The 22,837-nt window shown below is 41.6% G+C and overlaps 1 protein-coding gene across 2 annotated transcripts in view; it reads right to left on the reverse strand.

Moving 5' to 3' along the window:
• Positions 1–22,837, reverse strand: part of HACE1 (HECT domain and ankyrin repeat containing E3 ubiquitin protein ligase 1) — a 93,200-nt gene that overhangs the window by 11,896 nt on the left and 58,467 nt on the right. For both annotated transcript variants that reach the window (XM_077812871.1, XM_077812870.1), the window contains exons 19-22: positions 18,170–18,366; positions 4,808–4,939; positions 1,847–1,945; positions 1,508–1,578 (exon numbers count right to left, since the gene is read on the reverse strand). In XM_077812871.1, the coding sequence (XP_077668997.1) occupies positions 1,508–1,578; positions 1,847–1,945; positions 4,808–4,939; positions 18,170–18,366 (499 nt within the window). The remainder of the gene's footprint in view (positions 1–1,507; positions 1,579–1,846; positions 1,946–4,807; positions 4,940–18,169; positions 18,367–22,837) is intronic.

A 22,837-nucleotide genomic window follows, 5' to 3' on the forward strand; every position in this document is an offset into this window, starting at 1 on the left:
AGTTTCGTAAAAGTGCAACCATTATTTGATATCAACTTAAATTCTTATGTATACAGTGCACATGAATGTTAAAATATAAATGACATTACTATGAGACCCTCACTTGGAATATTAAAATACTGTTCAGTAAGAGTTGTAGCTAGAATAAAATAATCTGATAAACACAAGGACATTCTTCTAAAGAATCTGAATATGACTTAAAATTCTGGATTTCAGGTACAGTTTTAAAAATATGCTTGCAAAATAATGAAAAAACACTGAGTCTTTGCAAAGATTGAATGCGGAAGGAGAATGAAATACCTTCTCAATTCTAGGGGTCAATCTCTCTTTCAAACAGGGTTAAAGCCTACTGGGTGAAGTAGTGGAAATGGGGAGGGCTTGCATTGCCATGTATGTTTTGTGACTAAATAAAGGATTTTATAGTCTAACAGTAATCCAATTAATGGTACTTAAATATTTAGATGCTAAATATCAGTACTAGCAGATAACCAACAGATAACCAATATAAACTATTACCACGATGAGATTTAACAGACAACTTTCTTCTTCCAGTATTTATGGTCACCCATGGATGTACAGACTTGGGCTTTCACCTTCTGAAGTAACAAAGTTTCTCAAACGGAACTGTGCTTAGAGCTACAATTCAGAATGGTTACAAGTAAAGATTATAAAAGTATCCACTTGTAATGTGCTTATGGTTGTATCTCTCTAACATGATTTTTCCTCCTGAGAATGATGATCTTTTGCTCTACAAACAGTTAGAGTTCCACATTCAAATACAAAATAAAACTCAGGCCTTCTCATTCATCCAGCTATTAGCTACTGATTCTATGGCTTGGCATCTCATGTCAGTAAGTCAAAATGATACAAAATAGCTAGCTAGGGATATTCTGAAAGACTAATTTGCTGCAGAATTGTGCTTCACAGTATAAACTTTCATTCTGAAAAAAGTTTTAGTCATTTTTATGAAGATGTGAACCAAATATAAAGTGGTATTATGATATTAACCTCCTGAGTCTGCAGACAGTCTTCAGCAATAGCTCTCAGGGCATAAACTGTTCCCATTCATTTCAATGGAATCCAAACTTGAAGTTTAATGATAACTAAAATATAAACATTAAATATGTCCATCCTCATGATTAAGAACAAACATATCCATCACTACTGGATGACCCTGAAGCATATTGGGGAAACTGTTGAGCTAAAGAACTACAAGCTAAAGTTCTTCAAAAATTTCTACTCACCAGAAATCACAAGCCTGCTCCCACAAATGGAAGGAAAATGCATATCCTCCTCAGTGATAAAACATTAACCGACTCCTGGTGCAAAATCACTTTTCCTCCCATGACTGCCTCCATGCCAAAAGCCCCAAGTTACCTCCCACCCACAGCAAACGGTAGACTCCTAAGTGAGTATTCAGTTAAGAAAAAATGTGTCTTTCCATTTGCAATCCAGTTGATTCAAGAGTATGAGTAACATGTGAAATATAAACAGAAATGTTTCTCACCTGCCAGTAACAAATTGTAATAGTAACACTCGCTCTTCCTGAGTTAGTTCTTCTACAACATCCCAGAACCACTAAATGAAAAATAAGTTTAAAAAAAGTTTTCATTTTCCATTAATTTGGAAAAAAAGATATAAACAAATAAGGGCACATTTATAAATTTATGGTTTAAATTATGGAAATTAGCTCCGAGTCGGATTCATACCTCATTTTATTATGCGCCATTCCCATCTTAAGTGATTTATAGGAATACTTTGGTTAATGTAAGTTTTCATCCAAAAATAGCAAAAACTTTGAAGGATTAATACACAATATTCTCCATCCATTCAGCTGGGACTTTACCTGAACAACAGGGTCTTCTCTTTCATAGCCACTTGTGTAGTCTGTATTTTTTATCCAATCACTCACATCAATTTCTGGCATACCAGACAGCAACAGCTCCTTCAGGGGAAAAAAAAAAAACAAATCCTGATTAGTCTTCTCGACAAACAATTAATTTTGAAGAGTGCAGTTGCCTTAATTAAAGAATAATCCTGAATGAAACCAAAACGCCTTTTCTGTTCTAATTTGCTTTTAATACTTTATTCCTAATAATAAATAAGATATCAAATCTTATAATACAGGATCCTTGAGTCTCCTACATTTTAAAAAAGACAGGCAAACCTTTGTGTATTATTTAATTCCACCTGCAAGTCATCAGAAGTAGAAATTTAATTACAAGCAAGTGCAGTGTAAGCAAGGGAGCTAGTACAGTCCTGGTACCGGAGTTCCTCTAGAGCCAACCTATCCACCCATCCTGCAGGCAAGGTGGATCTTTGCAGACTACTAGCTCTCCAATGAACAGAAATGGATTGGCTGAAAAACCTCTCTCCTTGACCGGGAAAGTCTTGTACCACAGCTGGAGGTAGTTTTTTCTTTGGCCTTCTCTCCTGGCAAGGGGGAAGCAACTTTCATCCTTTTTGGCAGAGATAATCCAAATTCATATCTGATCTACTGTGAGACAGAAGGAAGACTAGCATCTTTCTAAACAGGCTGTTCTCAGTAGAGGGATGCCAAAAATCCATTAGAGTTGGAGGATCAACCTACGCTGAGACAATGAGGAGGGGCACCATACTAATTCATTACTTCCAGACTAAGACAATTTAATATTTTAGATATGAAAGTAGAAGTCAAAGATACAATGTCAAAGTAGGTAAAAGCATTCTCAGACACCAGGACCCCTTTTAATAAAACAGATTCTAAGGGGAATAGTTAAGTGTATGAGGGCTGCAAAGTTTGTCTGCACTGAACTACATATTCAACCTTACTATAAAATGCATCAGATCCCTTATATAAGAATGAGAAATCCTTTGTGTTTTATGGTTGCACAGACCTCTGATAATGGAAGAAATCCTCTTAAAAAGCATACTTGAATATTAAAAACCAAAACACTTGCATAACTGGAAGACTGTGGTGTTAATTTCATTTTGAAAGGTCTGAATCAGTTGCTATCTCTACAATAAAACCTGCTAAAGATTTTACAGGTTAAGAAATTTTAAGTCTGTAAGTGATCACCTGATACGACAGGTTTTCCTTTTTAATAATAATAAAACATTCTTTAAATTTTAATATAATATTTTGAATGCTATATTAAAATATCAATGTTGGTTTTAAATTTAGAGAAGTACAGGTTAGTGGCTGTACCACAAACTACTATTCAGAAGGCCAAATTTGGAGCTTAAAGCTGTGTTTTGTTCCTTGCCCAGCAGGAGCTGAATGCATTGTGGAGAAGAAGAAAAGGGAGCAAAAGAGGCACACTGTTCTTAACACTTGTCTGACACACCTTGCTGATATGAGGATTGAAGATCAGGTTCTAGACTGACCCCACCACCTTAATCGAGGTGACAGGGACAGAACAGACATGAGGGGAGGAGATACCCAATGATCAAAAAAGCATCCCTGAGAGGGGACAGAAGAAAATAAAATGCTTAATGAACAGCAGCAAAACTTTTGTGAAGGCCTCCAGTTAGAACTCAGTGGACTGGCAGAACAGCATAATCTACAATATGGGGGGTGGGGGGTGTAATTTCAACATTCTACAAAAAATAGCACATATGACGAATCAAAGGGCAATATTTCAGCTCCTTCAGATAGTGTGTCTAATGAACTGGTGTCCCTAACATGACAACTTGGAATTGTATTTAAGCTTGCATGTGTGCGCACATGTGTACTATGTACAACAGGATCTTAGATGTACATAGATAGGGGGCAGCAAGACAAAGGACAAAATGCTGAAGAAATTAAAGTCTGCATTTCTTTAAGAACAAGGGAAGCAAATTAATTTTCAGTGGCTTCTCTGTTCCCCCTCCAATGACACCCCAAATGTGTGTACAAATACACATACACTTTGCAGGAGAAAACATGAGAGCATTTTAGAAATTTGTAACATCAGCACATGCAAGTGTTGGTTTCACAAGTACAAATATTAGAACACAAGCTGAACTTTTAAATATGTACACGTAGTGGAGGCTAGAACTCTAATTTACCCTTCGGAATAAAATAAATGGGGCAAGACTGCATAAGAAGGATTTTTTATGAAATTTCTGCTCTGAATTTTCTGGTTTTAGTAAAAGATTTGGGTGTTAATTTAACTACAAAACTCCAGTAGAAGTAAAATTTCCAATCTTAACTATTTTACATTAAATAATATTTAATGCTTGTAGTTTGATCTATATTTTTACATTCAGTGAGACTTGGGCTCCTAAATCATTATGAAAATTTTGGAAGAAGGAAAGAAGAGAAACATCCAGATAGGGAAACAAATCATGGAATATCATGGAAAACAGGCAGAAAAGACCGAGACTGGTCATTTTCTCCAAGGTATTAAGTAGGTATATATGTAGTCAGAGATGAAAAATGCAGCAACTCCACAAAGATTTTTTAGGAAAGTAAATTTGAATTTGATTCAGAGAGTAGGAAATGGGTGAAGATGATAAATAAACTAGGCAATAGGAGCGTTTCCTGAAGTTTACTGAAGGGAATTATGGACACCACAAGACACATGCACTTTCTATCTTGGGTATTACAAAGCAAGACTTTACTCTTATAATGAGTGATCAATACTACCATCTTTCAGGAAAATGCTCACCTAAGGTAATCAGCATGAACAAGGACAGATATTTCAGAGCAGGTGTACAGAAGTGAAAACCAAAGCATGGATATCAAATTATCATCTTTCAAAACACTGAGCTTTACTTTTACCTCATTACATTAGTGATCAAGTGCTGAATGCTGTCAGTTACAAATATAGGCACTGCTGCTTACCAGTTCATATTCATCAAAAAGCTGTATAAGAGAAGGTGGTATGAACATATGAAATCCTTGCAAAAAAGCATTTATCTGAGGTTGAATGGCTCTTGTCATTCGAAGTTCAGTAACAAGTTGGACATACTCAGCCTGCAAAGAAAGATACTGAACATTAAAACGAGATATTTTATGGTAAAAATACATGAACATACATATGCACAAACAAAGTTCTGCCTACATTAAGATTATCATTAAAAGTAAATTCTAGCTGCGACTTTGAATGCATCCTTCACTCACCTAACCGAGACTGGCAACTGCAGCACACACATGGCCACATTTTCAAAAGGCCTCTTAAAAAGAGGGAGAGAGACCTACGAAGTTTGAGCAAGCACCCTTCTGTTTCCTTTTTGCCCATACAAATGTACGTAGCACAGCCATATTTTGTGGGGCATGTTTTTGGAGACTACTTCTGGAATGACAGTGCAGCACAGTCCCAGCAGGGGTTTGGATCTAGTCCAGGGGTTTGGATCTATACCAGGGGTGACCTATCTGAGCTTGAGAAGGAGCCAGAATTTACCAATGTACATTGCCAAAGATCCATAGTAATATGTCAGCAGCCCCCCACTGGCTCCCCCCTCACTCCCAGCGGCAGCCCCACCGATCAGCGCCTCTCCCTCCCTCCCCACACCTCCCAATCAGCTGTTTCATGGCATGCAGGAGGCGGGGGGGACGGGGAGGAAGAGGAGGAGCGAGGGCACGGCCTGCGAAAGAGCCAGGGGTTGAGCAGTGAGTATCCCCAGCACATTGGAAAGTTGGCACCTGTAGCTTCAGCCCCGGAGTCGGTGCCTATACAAGGAGCCGTACATTAACTTCTGAAGAGCCGTACATTAACTTCTGGCCACTCCAATCTAGACCATGAATGTTAATGGAATTTTACCTTGTCATTTTCTGACTGAATGAACAATACAACCTCAACGTTCTTAAAATCAGTTTGGATGGAATTTCCTTTTCTTGTTTTTTAACAAACAGGAGAAAAACAGAAGACTCACAATATGAAAATATTCAGTTGGACACCACTGAAATACTGTATCCCATACATTTTAAGCAATTGCCAGTGGGAACTTCTTACTCGCCACCTTCCAAGATACACACTAAATGAAACAAGGCCTTGGCTCACTCCCATTTTATCATTCAAAACTGCTACTACTATGGAGCAGACAAAAAGGAAAAGGGACTTTCAGATGGGGGCAGAAAGACAGCCCCTTCCAGCTTTACACTGCCTGGACCATGTACATAGCACCATGTGCTTGTGCACAGCCTGCCAGTCTATTCCAGCTCATCTTGATGCACAATATATAAGTCTTTAACACATTCTCTTTACTCAATGCAGACATCTTTCTACTTGGGAACCGAAAACTTATGCCAAGACTTCTCAAAACTAAGTTAAATCAACTTTGACTCCAAGCGATGCATGATTTCTAATTATTGGAAAAAAAAAAAGGCATTTCCAGGCTTACCCACCAAACAGATTAACTGAGTTACTGTCTGTGATGATTTGGGGAATCTGTCTATGTACAGTTTATAAATTCTGCTTGGATGTTATGAAGTTGCTATAAAAATTTAATCAGGGAATTCTATGTGGACGTGGAATCCATCATGTGCTAACATGGACCGTAGCACATTCCTTCCAGACCAGGGTCAATAGAAAGTCATTAACTTTAACGTGTACTGGACTGAAAAACTGCTTTGCTAAAGAGGCTGACTGGAACTGGAAGACGCTTCTTCCTCCAACTTGTCTGAAAGGATGGAAAAGTAGAGAGAAACTGGAAAATTCCCCAAACAGAACAAAGGGATAGAGGTGACAGAGCAGGATTTAAAAAGGACTCCCAGGGAGAAGCCTTTTAGAGGGACAGAAAGCTTGGGACAGGCATAGAAGAGACAAGTATGCTTTTGTAGCAGCGGTGTGTTTGAACTGTGGGACGAACCAAGGTCAGAGAAAGCAAGCTGAGCTGGAAAGATTCCATGTTTCTGAAGAAAAGAAAAAGTTGCAGGGAAAGGATCCTGGGCACCCCAGGGGACTCTGCCCAAGGGCAAAGAACTCTCAAAATGGTGAAGAACCCAAGACAGGGAAATTAATATAGGTTTATTTTATACACATCTATATATTTCTTGTGCTAAGTGGAGATCAATGGTGTTTTTGGATCCTGTACAAAGTCTGTCTGTTGGCTTTCACTGTCACACACCTCTTAAGAGGTGAATTGTAAACCAGAAGGTTCACAGCTTTGGTAGGATTCTGGGGACTGTTCAAGAGCTGCTGGGGATGTCTGGGGCAGACTGCACTAATTTAAGGGCTTAGACAATGGAGTACCCACTCCCATGAGGGGCATCACACACGAAGTCTGCATCTTGAGTGTGTGCTTAGAGGCCCAAAGCCACAAACAGTGCCTAAACTCTGCCCAATCCCATCAAGTGAAGGGCACAGAGGATTCAGCATTGAATTCCCTCACAGCTGTCTAGTGAAAGTCCAACAGCAAGAGCTCAGCCAGATCTGAGACACCATCTTGTTCCAAAACAACAAGTTTGGACACAGTTTCTACTTAAGTTTTTATACCATACCCATCACCACAGCATCTAAGCATCTGGTTTCTTGAAGAATCAATTAACCTCTCTGCCTCCAGTTCCCCATTTACACACTGAAGATACAATAGAAACTCAGAGTTACGAACACCAGAGTTACAAACTGACCAGTCAACCACACATCTCATTTGGAACTGGAAGTACGCAATCAGGCAGCAGCAAAGAAAAAAAGCAATACAGTACAGTACTGTATTAAACATAAAGTACTAAAAAATAACGGGAACGTGTAAAAAAAGATTTGTCAAGGTAAGGAAACTGTTTTCGTGCTGATTTCGTTTAAATTAACATGGTTAAAAGCAGCATTTTTTTTTTCTGCACAGTAAAGTTTCAAAGCTGAATTACGTCAATGGTCAGCTGTAAACTTTTGAAAGAACAACCATAATGTTTTGTTCAGCGTTACAAACATTTCAGAGTTACAAACAACCTCCATTCCCGAGGTGTTTGTAACTCCGAGGTTCTACTGTAAGTTGATATCTAAAGTGACATTTTAAAAATATCCCCATTTTGAAAGCCTGCCCAATTTCAGAGAAATCCCTTATACACCTCTGCCCCAATATAACATGGGTTTGCATACAACACAGTAAAGCAGGCCTCCTCCCCTGCACCCCAGGATCTGGGAGCTGGGGGGGGGCACTTTTGGGGGCCCCGCAGGCCCAGGTGATTAGCAGGGGGCCAGGAGCAGCCCGCTCCACTTCCCTCGCCTCGGCCCCAGCTGTGTCGCTCGGGGGAGGGAGCTTGGGGGAAGAGATCTCTCCCACCCCCCACCCTCACCGGCAGCAGCGGAAGCGGAGCAGCCCGACCCCAGCCCTCTCCACTCTGCCAGCTCCCAGCCACGGCGCTTTGCTCCCAGCCGCCAATGAGTGCGGTGGGCATCCTTTCCCCAACCTCCCTGCACTCCCCGGCGGCAGGAAGTGGAGACCTGCGGCTGAGAGCTGGAGGAGTGCAGCGGGCTGGGGCTGCATCGCTCCACTTCCCGCCGCAGGTGAGTGCGGGGGGCATCCTTTCCCCAACCTCCGTGCACTCACCGGCAGCAGCGGAAGCGAAGCAGACCGGTCCCAGCCCGCTCCACTCCGCCAGCTCCCAGCTGCAGTGGGAAGCGGAGCGCCGCTAGTGAGTGTGGGGGGTGTCCTTTCCCCAACCTCCCCGCACTGACCAACGGAGGGAAGCAGAGCGCCACAGCTGGGAGCTGACGGAGTGCAGCGGGCTGGGGCCACATTTCTCTGCTTTCCACCGCTGCCGGTGAGTGACTGTCAGGGGACAGGGATGTGGATAGGGGTCGGGGCAGTCAGGGGACAGGGAGGTTGGGTAGGGGGTGGGGTCCTGGGGTGATTAGGGACGGGGGTCTCTGGAGGGGACGGTCAGGGAACAAGGAGCAGGGGGGCCAAAGCAAGTTCGATATAACGCGGTTTCACATATAACACGGTAAGATTTTTTTGGCTCCTGCGGACCGCGTTACATCGGGATAGAGGTGTACTTTATCCTAACAAGAACTGGTAGCCTCTTCAAAATTGGAAGAAATTCTTTTTTCAGTGTAAATGTGAGATGAATGATTAGTTAAATGTTTGTGAAGTGCTTGCAAGAGGAGAAGGGTTACTTAAGTACATCTTCAACCAAGATTCCGGTCTCTTCCAAGGTCACCACTGAATGGTAGGCTAAACCAGGTTGAGGGAACCCATGGGGGGAGTGTCAAGGTTCCCCCCCAACTCTGAACTCTAGGGTACAGATGTGGGGACCTGCATGAAAAACCTCCTAAGCTTATCTTTACCAGCTTAGGTCAAAACTTCCCCAAGGTACAAAATATTCCCCCCATTGTCCTTGGACTGGCCGCTACCACCACCAAACTAATACTGGTTACTGGGGAAGAGCTGTTTGGACGCGTCCTTCCCCCCAAAATACTTCCCAAAACCCTGCACCCCACTTCCTGGACAAGGTTTGGTAAAAAGCCTCACCAATTTGCCTAGGTGACTACAGACCCAGACCCTTGGATCTTAAGAACAATGAACAATCCTCCCAACACTTGCACCCCCCCTTTCCTGGGAAATGTTGGATAAAAAGCCTCACCAATTTGCATAGGTGACCACAGACCCAAACCCTTGGATCTGAGAACAATGAAAAAGCATTCAGTTTTTTACAAGAAGACTTTTAATAAAAATAGAAGTAAATAGAAATAAAGAAATCCCCCCTGCAAAATCAGGATGGTAGATATCTTACAGGGTAATTAGATTCAAAAACATAGAGAACCCCTCTAGGCAAAACCTTAAGTTACAAAAAAGATACACAGACAGAAATAGTTATTCTATTCAGCACAATTCTTTTCTCAGCCATTTAAAGAAATCATAATCTAACACATACCTAGCTAGATTACTTACTAAAAGTTCTAAGACTCCATTCCTGGTCTATCCCTGGCAAAGACCAGCATACAGACAGACACAGACCCTTTGTTTCTCTCCCTCCTCCCAGCTTTTGAAAGTATCTTGTCTCCTCATTGGTCATTTTGGTCAGGTGCCAGCGAGGTTACCTTTAGCTTCTTAACCCTTTACAGGTGAGAGGAGCTTTCCCCTGGCCAGGAGGGATTTCAAAGGGGTTTACCCTTCCCTTTATATTTATGACAGGGAGAGACACCTCTGGTGAGAAAAAATGCTAATCTCCAACATGCATGGGACTGGGAATGGTTTAAGAACACTTTTCTAGATGCCCAAAAAGCCACAATCCCACAGTCGAGGAAGGCGGCCATAATGGTTTTTAAAACCAAAAAACCAAAACTGATTTAACAGGGAAGTGAAGACGGCTATAAAAAAAATTCATTTGTATATCAGGAGGATGTTAAATAGCGGCTACTAAAGTTAAGCATTTTAAAATAAGCAGTTCCAGACAATCTGCATCCAAGGGTCTTAAAAGCTGGCTGAAGAGTTCACTGGATTGGTAATGATTATTTTCAGTTAAGTTAACATACCGCGGAAGTTCCAGTAGACTGGAAGAAAGCTCATTATGTGCCAATATATGAAAAGAAACAGGATGACCCAGGTAATTATAGGCCTGTCTGTCTGACATTGACCCTGGGCAAGATAGTGGAACAGTTGGTACAGGAAAGAATTCAAGAAGGGTAATATGGGTTTATGGAAACATGGGTTCATGGAAAATAGTCTATCAAACTAACTTGATATCTTTTTCTTATGAGATTACAGGTTTGCTTGACTAAGGCAATAGTGTTGATGTAGTATACTTTGACTTAGTCCCAACATGATATTTTGATAAAAAAATAGAAAGATATAAAATGTACCTGTCACTCGTTAAATGAATTAAAATCAGGCTAACTGATAGGTCTCAAAATGTATCTGTACATAGGACATAATCAAGTGGGTGTGTTTTTAGTGGGGTACCGCAGGGATCAGTTCTTGACCCTTACTATAACGTTCTTATTGAACGACATGGAATAAAACAAAGGTCAATCACTAATAAAGTTTTCAGACGACACAAAAATTGGGGAGTGGTAAATAATGAAGAGGACAGGTTACTGATACAGAGCAATCTACATCGCTTAGTAAACTGGGCACAAGCAAACAATATGCACTTTAACAGGGCTAAATGTAAACATTTTCTTACATAGTGGAAGACTCTCTCCTGGGAAAAGGATTTGGGGATTGTGGTGGATAATCAGCTGAACATGAGCTCCCAGTGTGCCGCTATGGCCAAAAGGGCTAATGTAGTCCTTGGATGCATAATAAACAGGGGAATCTCAAGTAGGACCAGAGAGGTTATTTTACCTCATCTGCTGGAATACCATGTCCAGTTCTGGTATCCACCATTCAAGGTGGTTGATAAATTGGAGAGGCTTCAGAGAAAAGCCACAAGAATCACTGAAGGATCAAAAACCCTTCCTCATAGTGACTGAGCTCCTTGAGTCTATTAGCTTAACAAAGAGAAGTTTAAACGATGACTTGATTACAGACTAAGTACCTACATGGGGAACATATTTAAGAATGGACTCTTCAATCTAACAGAGAAAGGTATACCATGATCCAATGGCTGGAAGTGAAGCTAAACAAATTCAGACTGAAAATAAGGTGTAAAGTACAATGAGAGTAATTAACCACTGAAGAAACTTAACAAGGTCATGGTGTCTTGTCCATCACTGAAAATTTTTAAATCAAAACCATATGATCCAGTTCTACAGCCTGTGTTATACAGGAGGTCAGACTACATGATCACAATGATCCCTTCTGGACTTGGACTCTATGAATCTATACTAAGTCTGCTTTGGTGGTCAGGGAGGAGGAATCCTTTTGGTCCAACAGAAGGAAAGGTACTGCAGCCACATTCCATGATATATGCACCGCTTGACAAGACACAAAAGACATCAGTGGCTATTCACTGTAGCTAATGAAGTTCCTAGTCTTTATGACCCTTCAAGCCACTGGTCTTTGATTTCAGCAGCCCAGAGACCAAGATTGCCTTTTACACATCATAGAAAGGAAGTCCTCCAGCAATGCCAAGAGGTGAAATGTCAGGTGTAGGTGCATACTGGAAGTCAGTCACAAACCTTCATCCTTGGCACCAAGGATGTTAGGCAACATCCCAGGTGACTGAATAACCCCTTTTAAGACAGCACCGCTCACCCCCATAAAGGAAAAGGCCAGCAAAAGTGCCATAATATTGCCTGCCCAACTCTAATCTGGACAGTTTACCATATCTGGTGAATCATCCACACACTTGGTCATTCTATAAGCAAAAGAAGAGCTCTCACCATGAGGATATGGAACATATGGACTTTAATGGATAATAACAAATCAAGACCTGAAAGGTGTACATTATTAATTGCAAGGGAACTTGCAAGATGCAGCATCAATATAGCTGCCCTCAGCAAAAGAATACTTGCAGAAGGAGGCTCCAGAAAGGAACTAGGACAGAGGTCCCCAAAGTGTGGGGTGTGCCCCCCCCAGGGGGGGCATGGAGGAAAATCCAGGGCCCAGGCCAGCCCACACAGAGGCAGGGAGGGAGCACCATCCAGCCCCGTCCTGTCCCTGGCTCCTGGCCCTGTGCCTTGGCCCCATCACCAGCCTCAGTGTGGCTCTGCTCCTGTCCCCCCTCTCCCCGCCAACCCCCAGCCTCAGCCACAGCTCCATTCCTGGCCCGGGGCAAAGCCGGGAGCAGAGCAGCACCAGGCCAGGGGCTGGCTTCTGGCCCCCAGTACAACCCAGTTGCTGCTCCACTTCCGTCCCCAGCCTCGCCACTGCTCCTGGCCCCAGACCCACCCATCAGCTGCGGCCCCAGCCTTGGCCCCCTTACCCAATCTGCGTCTTCCCCCTCCCTGTCCCATGAGCCACGTCCCCGTTCCCAGCTCCGGGGAGATGGGGGGATGCGCACGGCAGGGGGATGGGGGGGGGAGGAGGACTGTCAAAAGTTTGGGGATCTCTGAACTAGTAGGTGGCTAATCTTTTGGAAAAAAGGAAAAACAGCAGAGGAAGAAACGATTTATGGCATTTATTTTGCCATTAGAAACAGCTTTCTGAAGTCACTGAAAGATTTACCTGTGGGAGACTAATACCAGAGTAGGAAAAGATAGGAAGACTTGGAACGGTATAATAAAGACCAATGGAGTTGGAAAAATGAACAGCAATGGTCTCCTACTTCAGCAAGTGTGCTGAGCATGAGCTCTATTACCAACACAGTATTTAAGCAAGCAGAAAAATATAAAACATCTTGGATGCATATCTGAGATCAAAGCACTGGCACCTGAATGATTCATTATATACGGCAAAGGGACGCTAATATCACAAGAGCAATGCAAGGGGCGAACAGCTGGAATCACCACACAATGATCAGAGCCATTTTTAAATTACATGCGGCTGAAGATATTAAATCTAAAATTGAACATAGCAAAGCTGAGACATCCATTTCTTCAAGAAAAACTAAGGGAAGACTTAATGGAAAAGTCTGATAACCTTACATCATCAACCAATAATGTACTGCAAAAGTGGAATATATTCAAGATCGGCCATTCTTCAAGGCTCAGAAGATATTCTAGCTATACATCAAAGATGGCACCAGGATTGTTTCAATGAAAAAATCCTCAAGCAAAAGGATAGTGTGTGTGTCTTGGCAAAATGACAAACACAACATTAAAGAAAGATAAATTCAAGTACCTGCAAGCCAAGGGTTAAAGACTGCATTCATTCCTACAGGAGAACTGGTGGGAAAAGAAAGCAGAAGAAACACTGCATTATGTCAATACTAACATAACATTGTTTTAGGATTTCCTGAAAGCTATTTATGACCATCAAAATCTGGACCAGCTCCACTAAAGAATTTACGTGGATCTATCTTAATCAAGGACAAATGAGGCATCTCTGAAAGATGAGTACAACACTTCACTGAGCCACTGAATCACCCTTTACTATCAACCCACAGGTGCTCGAGGAATTGACCCCATATATGAAGAAATCACCCAAACCTACCATTGAGGAGTGCAAAGAGCTATCAAACAAATGAAGTCAGGTAAATCATCTGGCAAAGATGACATATCAGATGAAATCTTTAAAACCTGCAGGCCTAAATGCTGTCAACTATCCACATGAAATCATCAAAGATGGGAAGCCAAGCAAATTCCTCAGGGCTTCAAAGATGCAATCAGTTACACTATACAAAAATAAAGGCATCAAATCTGACTGTGGTAACTACTGGGGTATTACTCTGCTATCTGTTAGTAGAAAAATTCTCACCACCCATATTTTGCTCAATCAGCTTGTCACAACAGTATCAGAGAAGTTTCTACCAGAGACCCACTCTGGATTTAGGTCAGGTCAGGGCACCAAAGACATGGTTTTTGTTGAGACAGAGATTCAGGAAAAAAAAATCTGAACACAGAACTGTATACTGTCTTCATTTATCTAAAAATAGCACTCGATACTGTGAGCAGAAATGGCCTCTGCAAAATTCTAGAAAAGTTTGGCTGCTCCACCAAATCTGCCAACATCATATATCAATTTCACAAAGGCGCAAGTGGTCAAGTCCTCTCAGATAGTGACCTTTTAAACAATTTCCCACACATAATGGAGTGAAGCAAACCTGTGTGCTGGCACTGGCCCTTTCTGGTCTCTTTGCAGCTGTTCTGAATTACGCAATGACCAGCCTTCCAAAGGGCATCTACGTAAGGTACGGAACTGATGGAAAACTATTCAATTTCCAAAGGCTTACTGCAAAGACAAAAATTCTTGAACAACTCATATGTGAAGCCTTTTTCGTGGATGACTGTACGCCACTTCGCCATAGTGAAACTGATCTACAGTTTATCCTTGGCAGGTTCTCTGAGGCAACTAAACAGTTTCAACTCAACATCAGCCTGGAAAAAAAAAAGTCTTCTTCCAACCAACCACCAGGCAAATATCACCACTTATTGTTTAAGCCAAAGACTGAATAACTTTACATACCTGGGCAGTACTATCTTAAGAGATGGTTCGCTGGATCAAGAAATAGCAAGTTGAATATAAAAGGCAAGCCAGGCCTTCAGAAGACACTGCCATAGGATACTCAACCAGCACACCATCCAACACTTAAAACTGATAATTCCCAATGCAGCACTATTAGCATCCCTTTTAGACAGGTGTGAAACATCAGTTTACTGCAGACATATTAAGCAACTTGAAAAATTTCACACATGCCGCCTCTACTCTATTCTGAAAGTCAACTGGCAAGACAGTCTCAAACATTAATGTCCTTGAAAGAACAAAAACAGTAATTGAGGCCAGTTGAGGCCAAGTAAATTATCAAAGCTCAGCTTAAACTGACAGATCATGTTATCAGAGTGTGCTACAACAGACTCCAGCAAAAAAAGTTTTCTATGAGCTGGTACTCTTGAAAGCACAGGCATTTTTCAAATCTGCCAGAACCATTAAGTTATACAGTACAAATCCAGGTCATTAAGAAAATATTGAATGAATAGGTACAGAGTCCTTGACTTTTAAATCATTAGACTGTATCTAGCGCAGATCAGTAGAAAGCTCATGAAATAGTTTGATAATCTCCACATTCCTAAGGGACTAACATCCATATTTCAAAAGTCACCACAACAATTAGCAACATCAAAAGGTGCTACGGACAATAAGGGAATAGAGATATCACCTCTAGAGGTGATCTCTGCAGGTCAGCGTTGATCATGTAGTTGAAGTAGTATGAGAATATTTATAAAGCAAATATACATAAAACTATCAAACTAAAATATGTAAAATTCTTGTAGGGTAAGTCAAACAGAAGAATTTAAATATTAGATTAGGGATAACATGTTAGCAAATTTCTAACTTCATTCATATTGAAAAGAGCATTGTAAACAGACGATAGACTTTATAATGGCAACACTGAAACCACCAATTATTGTAGGATATATTATATTATATTAAAATATTATAATATATACAAGGAGAATTTAAAAGACTGGAAACAAGCAACAGTGTATTTGTTCCCTGACTCCATCCATGTAGAATATTGATAAAGGGGCCAAATCTCCACTGACTTGCATTGTGTAGTCATTTATACCTGTGCAAAGTGGGTGGAAAACCAATTCTGAATGGTACAAGACAGTGGAGAATCAGTCTCATAACATGCATGTTAGTTATCTGAATGACATTTCTGCCCTGATAGAAAGGAAGAGTATGCATGTAAGCATTCACTGTCAAAGTCCCAGAAACAAGAAAACGTTAAAATAAATGACGACACCAAGTGGTCATTTGCCAATATAACAGCCTAGTATCATACCAACAAAAACCTAGACAAATACTATATACCAGGGATACCTTGGGCATGCAACCAGTCAGGGAAATCTGCTGGCGGGCCGGAATGGTTTGTTTACCTGCAGCGTCCGCAGGTTTGGCCGATCGCAGCTCCCAGTGGCCGCAGTTCGCTGTTCCAGGCCAATGGGGGCTGTGGGAAGTGGTGTGGGCTGAGGGATGTGCCGGCCACTGCTTCCCGTAGCCCCCATTGGCCTGGAACAGCGAACTGCGGCCAGTGGGAGCTGCAAATCGGAAGAACCTGCAGACGCTGCAGGTAAACAAACTGTCCCGCCAGCAGATTTCTCTGATGGGACCAGTTGCCAAAGGTTGCCGATCCCTGCTATACATACATCGTATGCTGAAGTCAGAACCAGTGCAAAGAAAGAACAGAATTTGATTGGAACAATGTCTGCTTTACCCTTCTACAAAGTGTTAAAGTTATAACACCAACTACATTGATGCTCGTTTGCTTAACAATGAAAAGGATTATATGACTCTACGATGCTGGACTCCCAGACTCTCAATGTCACAAATAAAACTGTGATTAAAACTATTTTCATATATACTAAACAATTTATATATGGTTGGAAATGCTTCTCCTGGGAACTTTCAGATCACTACATTGAATAAACTGAGCACAGTTTTCCTTTTAAATCTATTCATACACAGTGTGCTTGTACTGGTAACAGAACCACCACCAAACAACCATTTAATACATATGGAAAGATTAATGAAGAAAACACATATGGTAAATTTCTGAAGTGTCAGTAACATGAAGGCATATTACCAAATACAGAACATGAAGTGTATTCTTCATGCAGCCTTTAGCTATTGAATAAAGGACAAAATTCAATAAAAAGGAAAGTTATATCATAATTTAGAACTAATTTTTTTTAAGAAGAGCTGGGCAAAGGATACTATTTTAACCCGTGTTATGGTAATTACACACCAGACTAATGACTTTCTTCATGTAGGCAGTGCAGGAAACAAATCTCAGTACTAAATTTTAGAAGTCTACATTACTTTATATCTTTTCCAAAAAAAATTCTCTTTAGATTTCACTATTCCATTCCATTTTCAAGGGTTTATAGCCACAGGGTATACTGTACATATTTAATTTAGGTTTAGTTTTTATGTAGCACAACCAGCAGCAAGTTGCTTACAAAATATTTAGCACATAGAACAGAAACAGACTTTGCTTTAGTACTGTATTTAAATATTAGGCCCACCTGCGCTACCACACAGATTTTAACCCAGTTATAATTCTGTTTGTCAGCTTCCGCTTTACACAGATCAAAATGTTCTACGGTTAAACTCTGTTTTTGGCTCATAAAATATGCCTGGAATTGTTGAAAGATGAAAGGCCTAATAAGTTTATTTCAAAATCCTACTCCTTTCCATTAAGTGAATGAATTCACACCATGTTTTGTTCAATGATAACATAAGGCCAAACTGTCTGGGTAGCTGAGCAGCACAATTCCTACCGACTTCAAATGGAGTTTTGGGTGCTCTGCACTTCTCTGTCCCAACATACCTTAAATACGCCACTGCTCAGTGAACAGGCCATGTTTAACAGTGAATTTTGCAACACTTAAGCAACATTACCTACAGCTGTATTTTTGAAAGGCACCACAGGTGTTCCTTGTTAATATTCCCCTTCCTCCCCCCCGCCAAGAGCCTGACCATGTGCAATACAGGTATGATGTCACTTCTAAAAAGTCCTTCATTTGAGTTTTACCTTGTTTTTCTTCATAAAAACTCCAACAAAAGAGGAGACAGACAATTTCGGAGAGCTGTTTAAAAGAACTTTCTTCAGAAGAGTGGCCCAATTTACTGACACATACGAATGCGGACCATTTTGCCAGCTACTTTTTAATATTGTGGGTATGATTACTTTAAGTACATAATTTATGCTTCTACTCACTCATAAGTCAGTTCAATTGTTCTTATCAGTAACTTCTGGATAAACATGAACACTCACTTTGTTGTCTTGTGTAACAAGAATACTTGCACCCCCTGGTTTCAAAGGCACTTCTTCCATTGCTCCAAACACATCAGTCTCGACAGAAAAGGTCAGTTCCAGCCCAAGATCACCGATATCATTATCTAAAATCCACTGCAAGTTCTTTGCATACTCTGGATCAATAGATGCCACATCCTGATAATTTACAGGAATACCTGAGAAAATAAAATCAAAATCCACATATTCAGTTTGCCTTAGCCTGCTTGTTCTATGGTAGAAGATTGCCCTCTAGAGAGAGACTGGAATAATGCAAGGATAAAAAAACATTTATAGTCATGATACACCGCAGAATTTAAACTTGCCATATCTTCTGTATTTTGGACACAGCCATAGAAAGTAAAACATGTCCTTTGATATAGACTCTCCTGGTGAACCAAAAAGTTACACACCATTTACTCAAACTACAACAAGTGTACATTCCTGGAACACTGACTCAAGCCTCACTGTGAAGCCCAAGGCTTTCAACCCCATACACCTTCAGCCTCATGAAAATACACCAGTCCAACAGGTGTTTACAACCAGTAAGTTTTACAAAACCAGTTGCTTTAGTATATTTAAAAAATGTCTCTTTTCACTAAAAAGCAGTTTGTAGTTGGAAGAAAAATACTAAGAAAGTAGTTATGGAGATCTTTTATATACTCAGAATAAATTAATTTCCTTGGCTCTTTAGATTTCTTTTTTCTACAATTTCCTATGAGACTTGCTGCTCTTTCAGCAACAATTGTGGTCTAGCTACAAATCATTTTTAGTACAAAAACTAAGTTGTGAAACTCTAAACCAACTTCCAGATTTGCTTTTATAATGTAAAGAGACTGAAAAGCAAAAGTTGTTAGAGGCTCAGCTGAGTACAGAAAGAAGTTTTAGAATTTCCTATTTTTATCCCCCTTCCCAAATACACATCTAAATTACAGCTTACATTTTGCAAGCACCACTGCTAACCTGATCCTTCCCCATCTTCCCCCCCCAACCCCCGTGAATCCTTGGAGAAAGAGGGAAGATCAACAGCTCCTCCAATCTCAGACCTGGTCACTCCTTGCCTATCACACAGTCATAGCCAGAGCCAAAGAAATGACTTTAATTTTTAGTTCCAACTTTCTTCTCTGCCGGCACAGTAATGTGAACGAGATTACTTACTAGTAACTATTAAAGAGCTACCTCTGTGCAGTTCACTGCAATGTGTCACCCCTGGTGTCAAGCTACTTTGCAAAACTACATCCACTGGCAGGTGCACAAGAGTTCTTGTGTATGAGTGACATCACCACCTTACTCTACATAAGGAATTACCCCAGTTCCTTCTTCCAAACTACAGTGTCCTGATGTTACTCCACAGCAAAGAGGAAGGGGGGCCGGTAGCATGAATACAGAGAGTTAACTCTGTAACCACAGTAGTTACCAGCCTATATGCTTCTCATATATGGGAGTTTACCAAGCATGGCTCAACCAGGTAGATAGTGGGTGAGAAGTTCTTAGCTAAATATGGACAATTTAACTGCTACACGAAACCAGGCACTGGAGCATGATGCTAAGTCTAAGGAGAAGCATCTGGTGAAAGTGTACACTGAATTCTCAATTGGCTTCTTTGCAAGTCTCCACCAGGGGAAGCCAGCCTAAGATGGGCCACTGACACTGAGGTGATGGTTGTGGAGTGAGTCTTCGAACGAGGCACTGTTTTCCTAGCGAAGGTAATATATGGAACATAGCAACATGTAATCTCGTGGAGAGTGTCTGGTAATAGGTTCTCCCACATGCTACAAATAACCAATTTGATTATTGAAAGGTCTTAATTTTTTTCCAGGTAAAGCACCCTCATATCTAGTGTATCTGCTTCCCCTGGGTGGGAATGAGGTGTTAGAAAGGAAATAGACTAAGATAGATGGAAATCTGAGACTAACTTAGGCATGAAGTTGGGATGCAGCCTCAGGATGATTTTGTCCTTTATGAGCACAGCATAGAGTGGAGTGGTGATCCAGGCACTAAGCTCACTTGCTCATCTTCCTACCAATTACCTCTGCTATCAAGAAGGCCACTTTGATTGATATATGCTTGAGAGAAGCCTGAGCGAGAGGCTCATAAGGAGGGTCCCAATAGCTTTACTAGGACAAGATTTAGATCCCGTGTTGACAGGGACTCTCTAATTGGCGAGAGGGTGGAACATTTAATATGCCCTTGAGGAATCTGTAAAGTGAAAGAAGGGTTTGTCCTTAACAAAACATTCTGATAAGCAGATATTGGTGCCACATGGACCTTCAGGGAGAGGTGAAGACTACTAAATCCTGAGACTAAGTTTAGAAGGAACTCAAAGATTGAAGTAACTTCAGCTTCAGATATAGCAAAGCCACCCAGACAACAGTTGCCATTTTTATTTATAACATTTCAAAGTAAAAGCTGTAAGAGAATGGCTTGAGGTCATTGAGATCAGGAACTGTTCACATTAGTCCCAGAGTAGCTTAGAAGTTAGATAACAAGTGGAGTGTCTCTATGCTAGGATGAAGAGTCCTTCCTTGCTGTTGAGACAAGAAGTCTGGGGACAGAAGCCAATGAAAAAGCAGCACCATGGCCAGCAGCAGGAGATCTAGATACAAGTGCTGACAAGACCATGTTGCAGCTATTACTATGATGTTTGCTCTGTCCAACCTGATCTTCCTTATATGACCCTGGGAATCAGGGAAATGGAAGAGATGTTCTTATGTATCTGTTGAGGTTTGTGAGATCCAGAATGGACCTCAGACATTCACTCTTCTTGGGAATCAGGAAACCAAGGTGTTAAAATCCTTTCCCACAGTATTCCTCTGGAAACTCCTTTATGGTTCCCTTCTTGAGGAGGGAATCCACCTCTTCCATAGGACTCTCTCATGAGATGGGAGAGAATGGTGAAGTGGCCTCATGCAGAACTGGATGGAGCATCCATCATCAGTGCTGTTCACTATCCACTGATCCAAAGTAATCGTGCACCAGAAGCTGTAGGAGGAGAAACTAAGCCATTGTCCTTGCACTCAAGTCTGAGGCACCATATGCTGGTCTTAAGAGTGTCTTGTGAGCATACAACTATCTGTAACCAAGGACTTAGCCACTTCCTTCTGTTCTTCCGGTCAAGATTCCAAGATGGGGCTCATGGCATCCCAGAGTGTAACTGCAGAAGGACAAGATGGTTTAGTCATCAGCCATTTGGGAGGTCTAGACATGTAGGCTCTCCTGCCAAAAGCATCCAGCTTACATCCCTCGGTCAGGAGCAGAAAGAGAGGTTTTGTTGCCTCTAACTTTCTCTAATGCTGCAGACACCACCAGGGAATTGGCTGGAAAAAGTTGTTTGATGTCCATTGTTTGCTGGACTGTACATCCTGTCTGCTCACCTGGTCGCAGACAAGAAAGAAAAAGGAGATAGTCAAATAGTTCTGTTATCCTCAACCCATCAAAGAATAAGAGGCAGAGACTACTCCTCACTAGTCTGTACCTGTAATATGTCAAACGGGATTGGATATCTCTGGTGCCATGACCCATTTGCAGCGGACGTGTATCTGACATTCTTCCCAGGAGCCCCTGAAACAGTCTGATTGTTTGGAGTGTAAACAGATGAGGAACCAATTTGGTCTTCAGGAAAGGTACTATCTGTATGTTCCTCCGAAGGGGACTCAGATGGTTACTCTGAAGGAGTCTCATCCCATTCCTTAGATATGGGCAGGTCCTCCTGCACATCTACTGGATTCAGTGGCAGCATCAGTGCTGATGAGGAAGGTTATTTTGGCACTGGATGAATGATAGGTACTATGAGGGCATCAATGCCAAGTGGGGCCCTGGTGCCAGATAGGGCATTGGAACCAGTGCCACAATCAGTGCCGGGTCTTCAGAGTCCTGTATGTATGGCCACATGAGCAGCTGAAGAAAGCCTATGCAGATTTCCATGACTTCTGGACCTAAGACAAGAGAAGAGGTCCAGTGCCCTGAGATCAATTCTGGGGACCCTGTAAAGTTCATCTCCAAAGGGGTCAGAGATATTCAGAGGCACCTGTTGATTGGGACTGGAGGATTAAGTTTCAGTTTAGAGTCAAGCAGTGGAAAAGCATGCTGTAGGGTGGTTATTAGATTCAGACACAGAAAGATCCAAAGTATTATTGGGATCTGAACTGGTTAGAAGTCCAAGTTAACTGGTGCTGAGATGTCCGACTCGAAAGGAGCTTTGAAGAGAGATGAGAGTGGTACCATTTGAGAATTTCTGAGGCAGTTGTGTCAGCGAATATAGGAGAGACACAACAAATCCTCTTTTCTTTTTTGTGTCTCATGAGGAGGTGCTGCTTCTCCTTTCTTTTACCTGAATGGACCTCTGAATGAACCCTTGTAGAGCTGAGACAGTAGATGAACAGAAGGAGTGCCAAATCATCATGTGAGGAGCGGGTGGCAAGATGGGCACTTCTTGTGTTAGCACTGGAGCTAAAGAAACTTTTAAGGTGGTGCCAACTTGGTCTTTGGTGCTAGGTGAAGGATTCATTCCCAGCATGCAACCAAGGAGATTCTGGTCTCAAGCCCATGGTAAAAAGCTGGCACTGATGCCAGAGCAGTAAAACCCATCTTGGGTCCTGCATAAGACAACCTCTGCACTGAGGCTGGGGTCTCTGCACCATCAATTAGCCC

This window comes from Eretmochelys imbricata, chromosome 3 (genome assembly GCF_965152235.1).
Source record: "Eretmochelys imbricata isolate rEreImb1 chromosome 3, rEreImb1.hap1, whole genome shotgun sequence".
NCBI lineage: Eukaryota > Metazoa > Chordata > Testudines > Cheloniidae > Eretmochelys > Eretmochelys imbricata.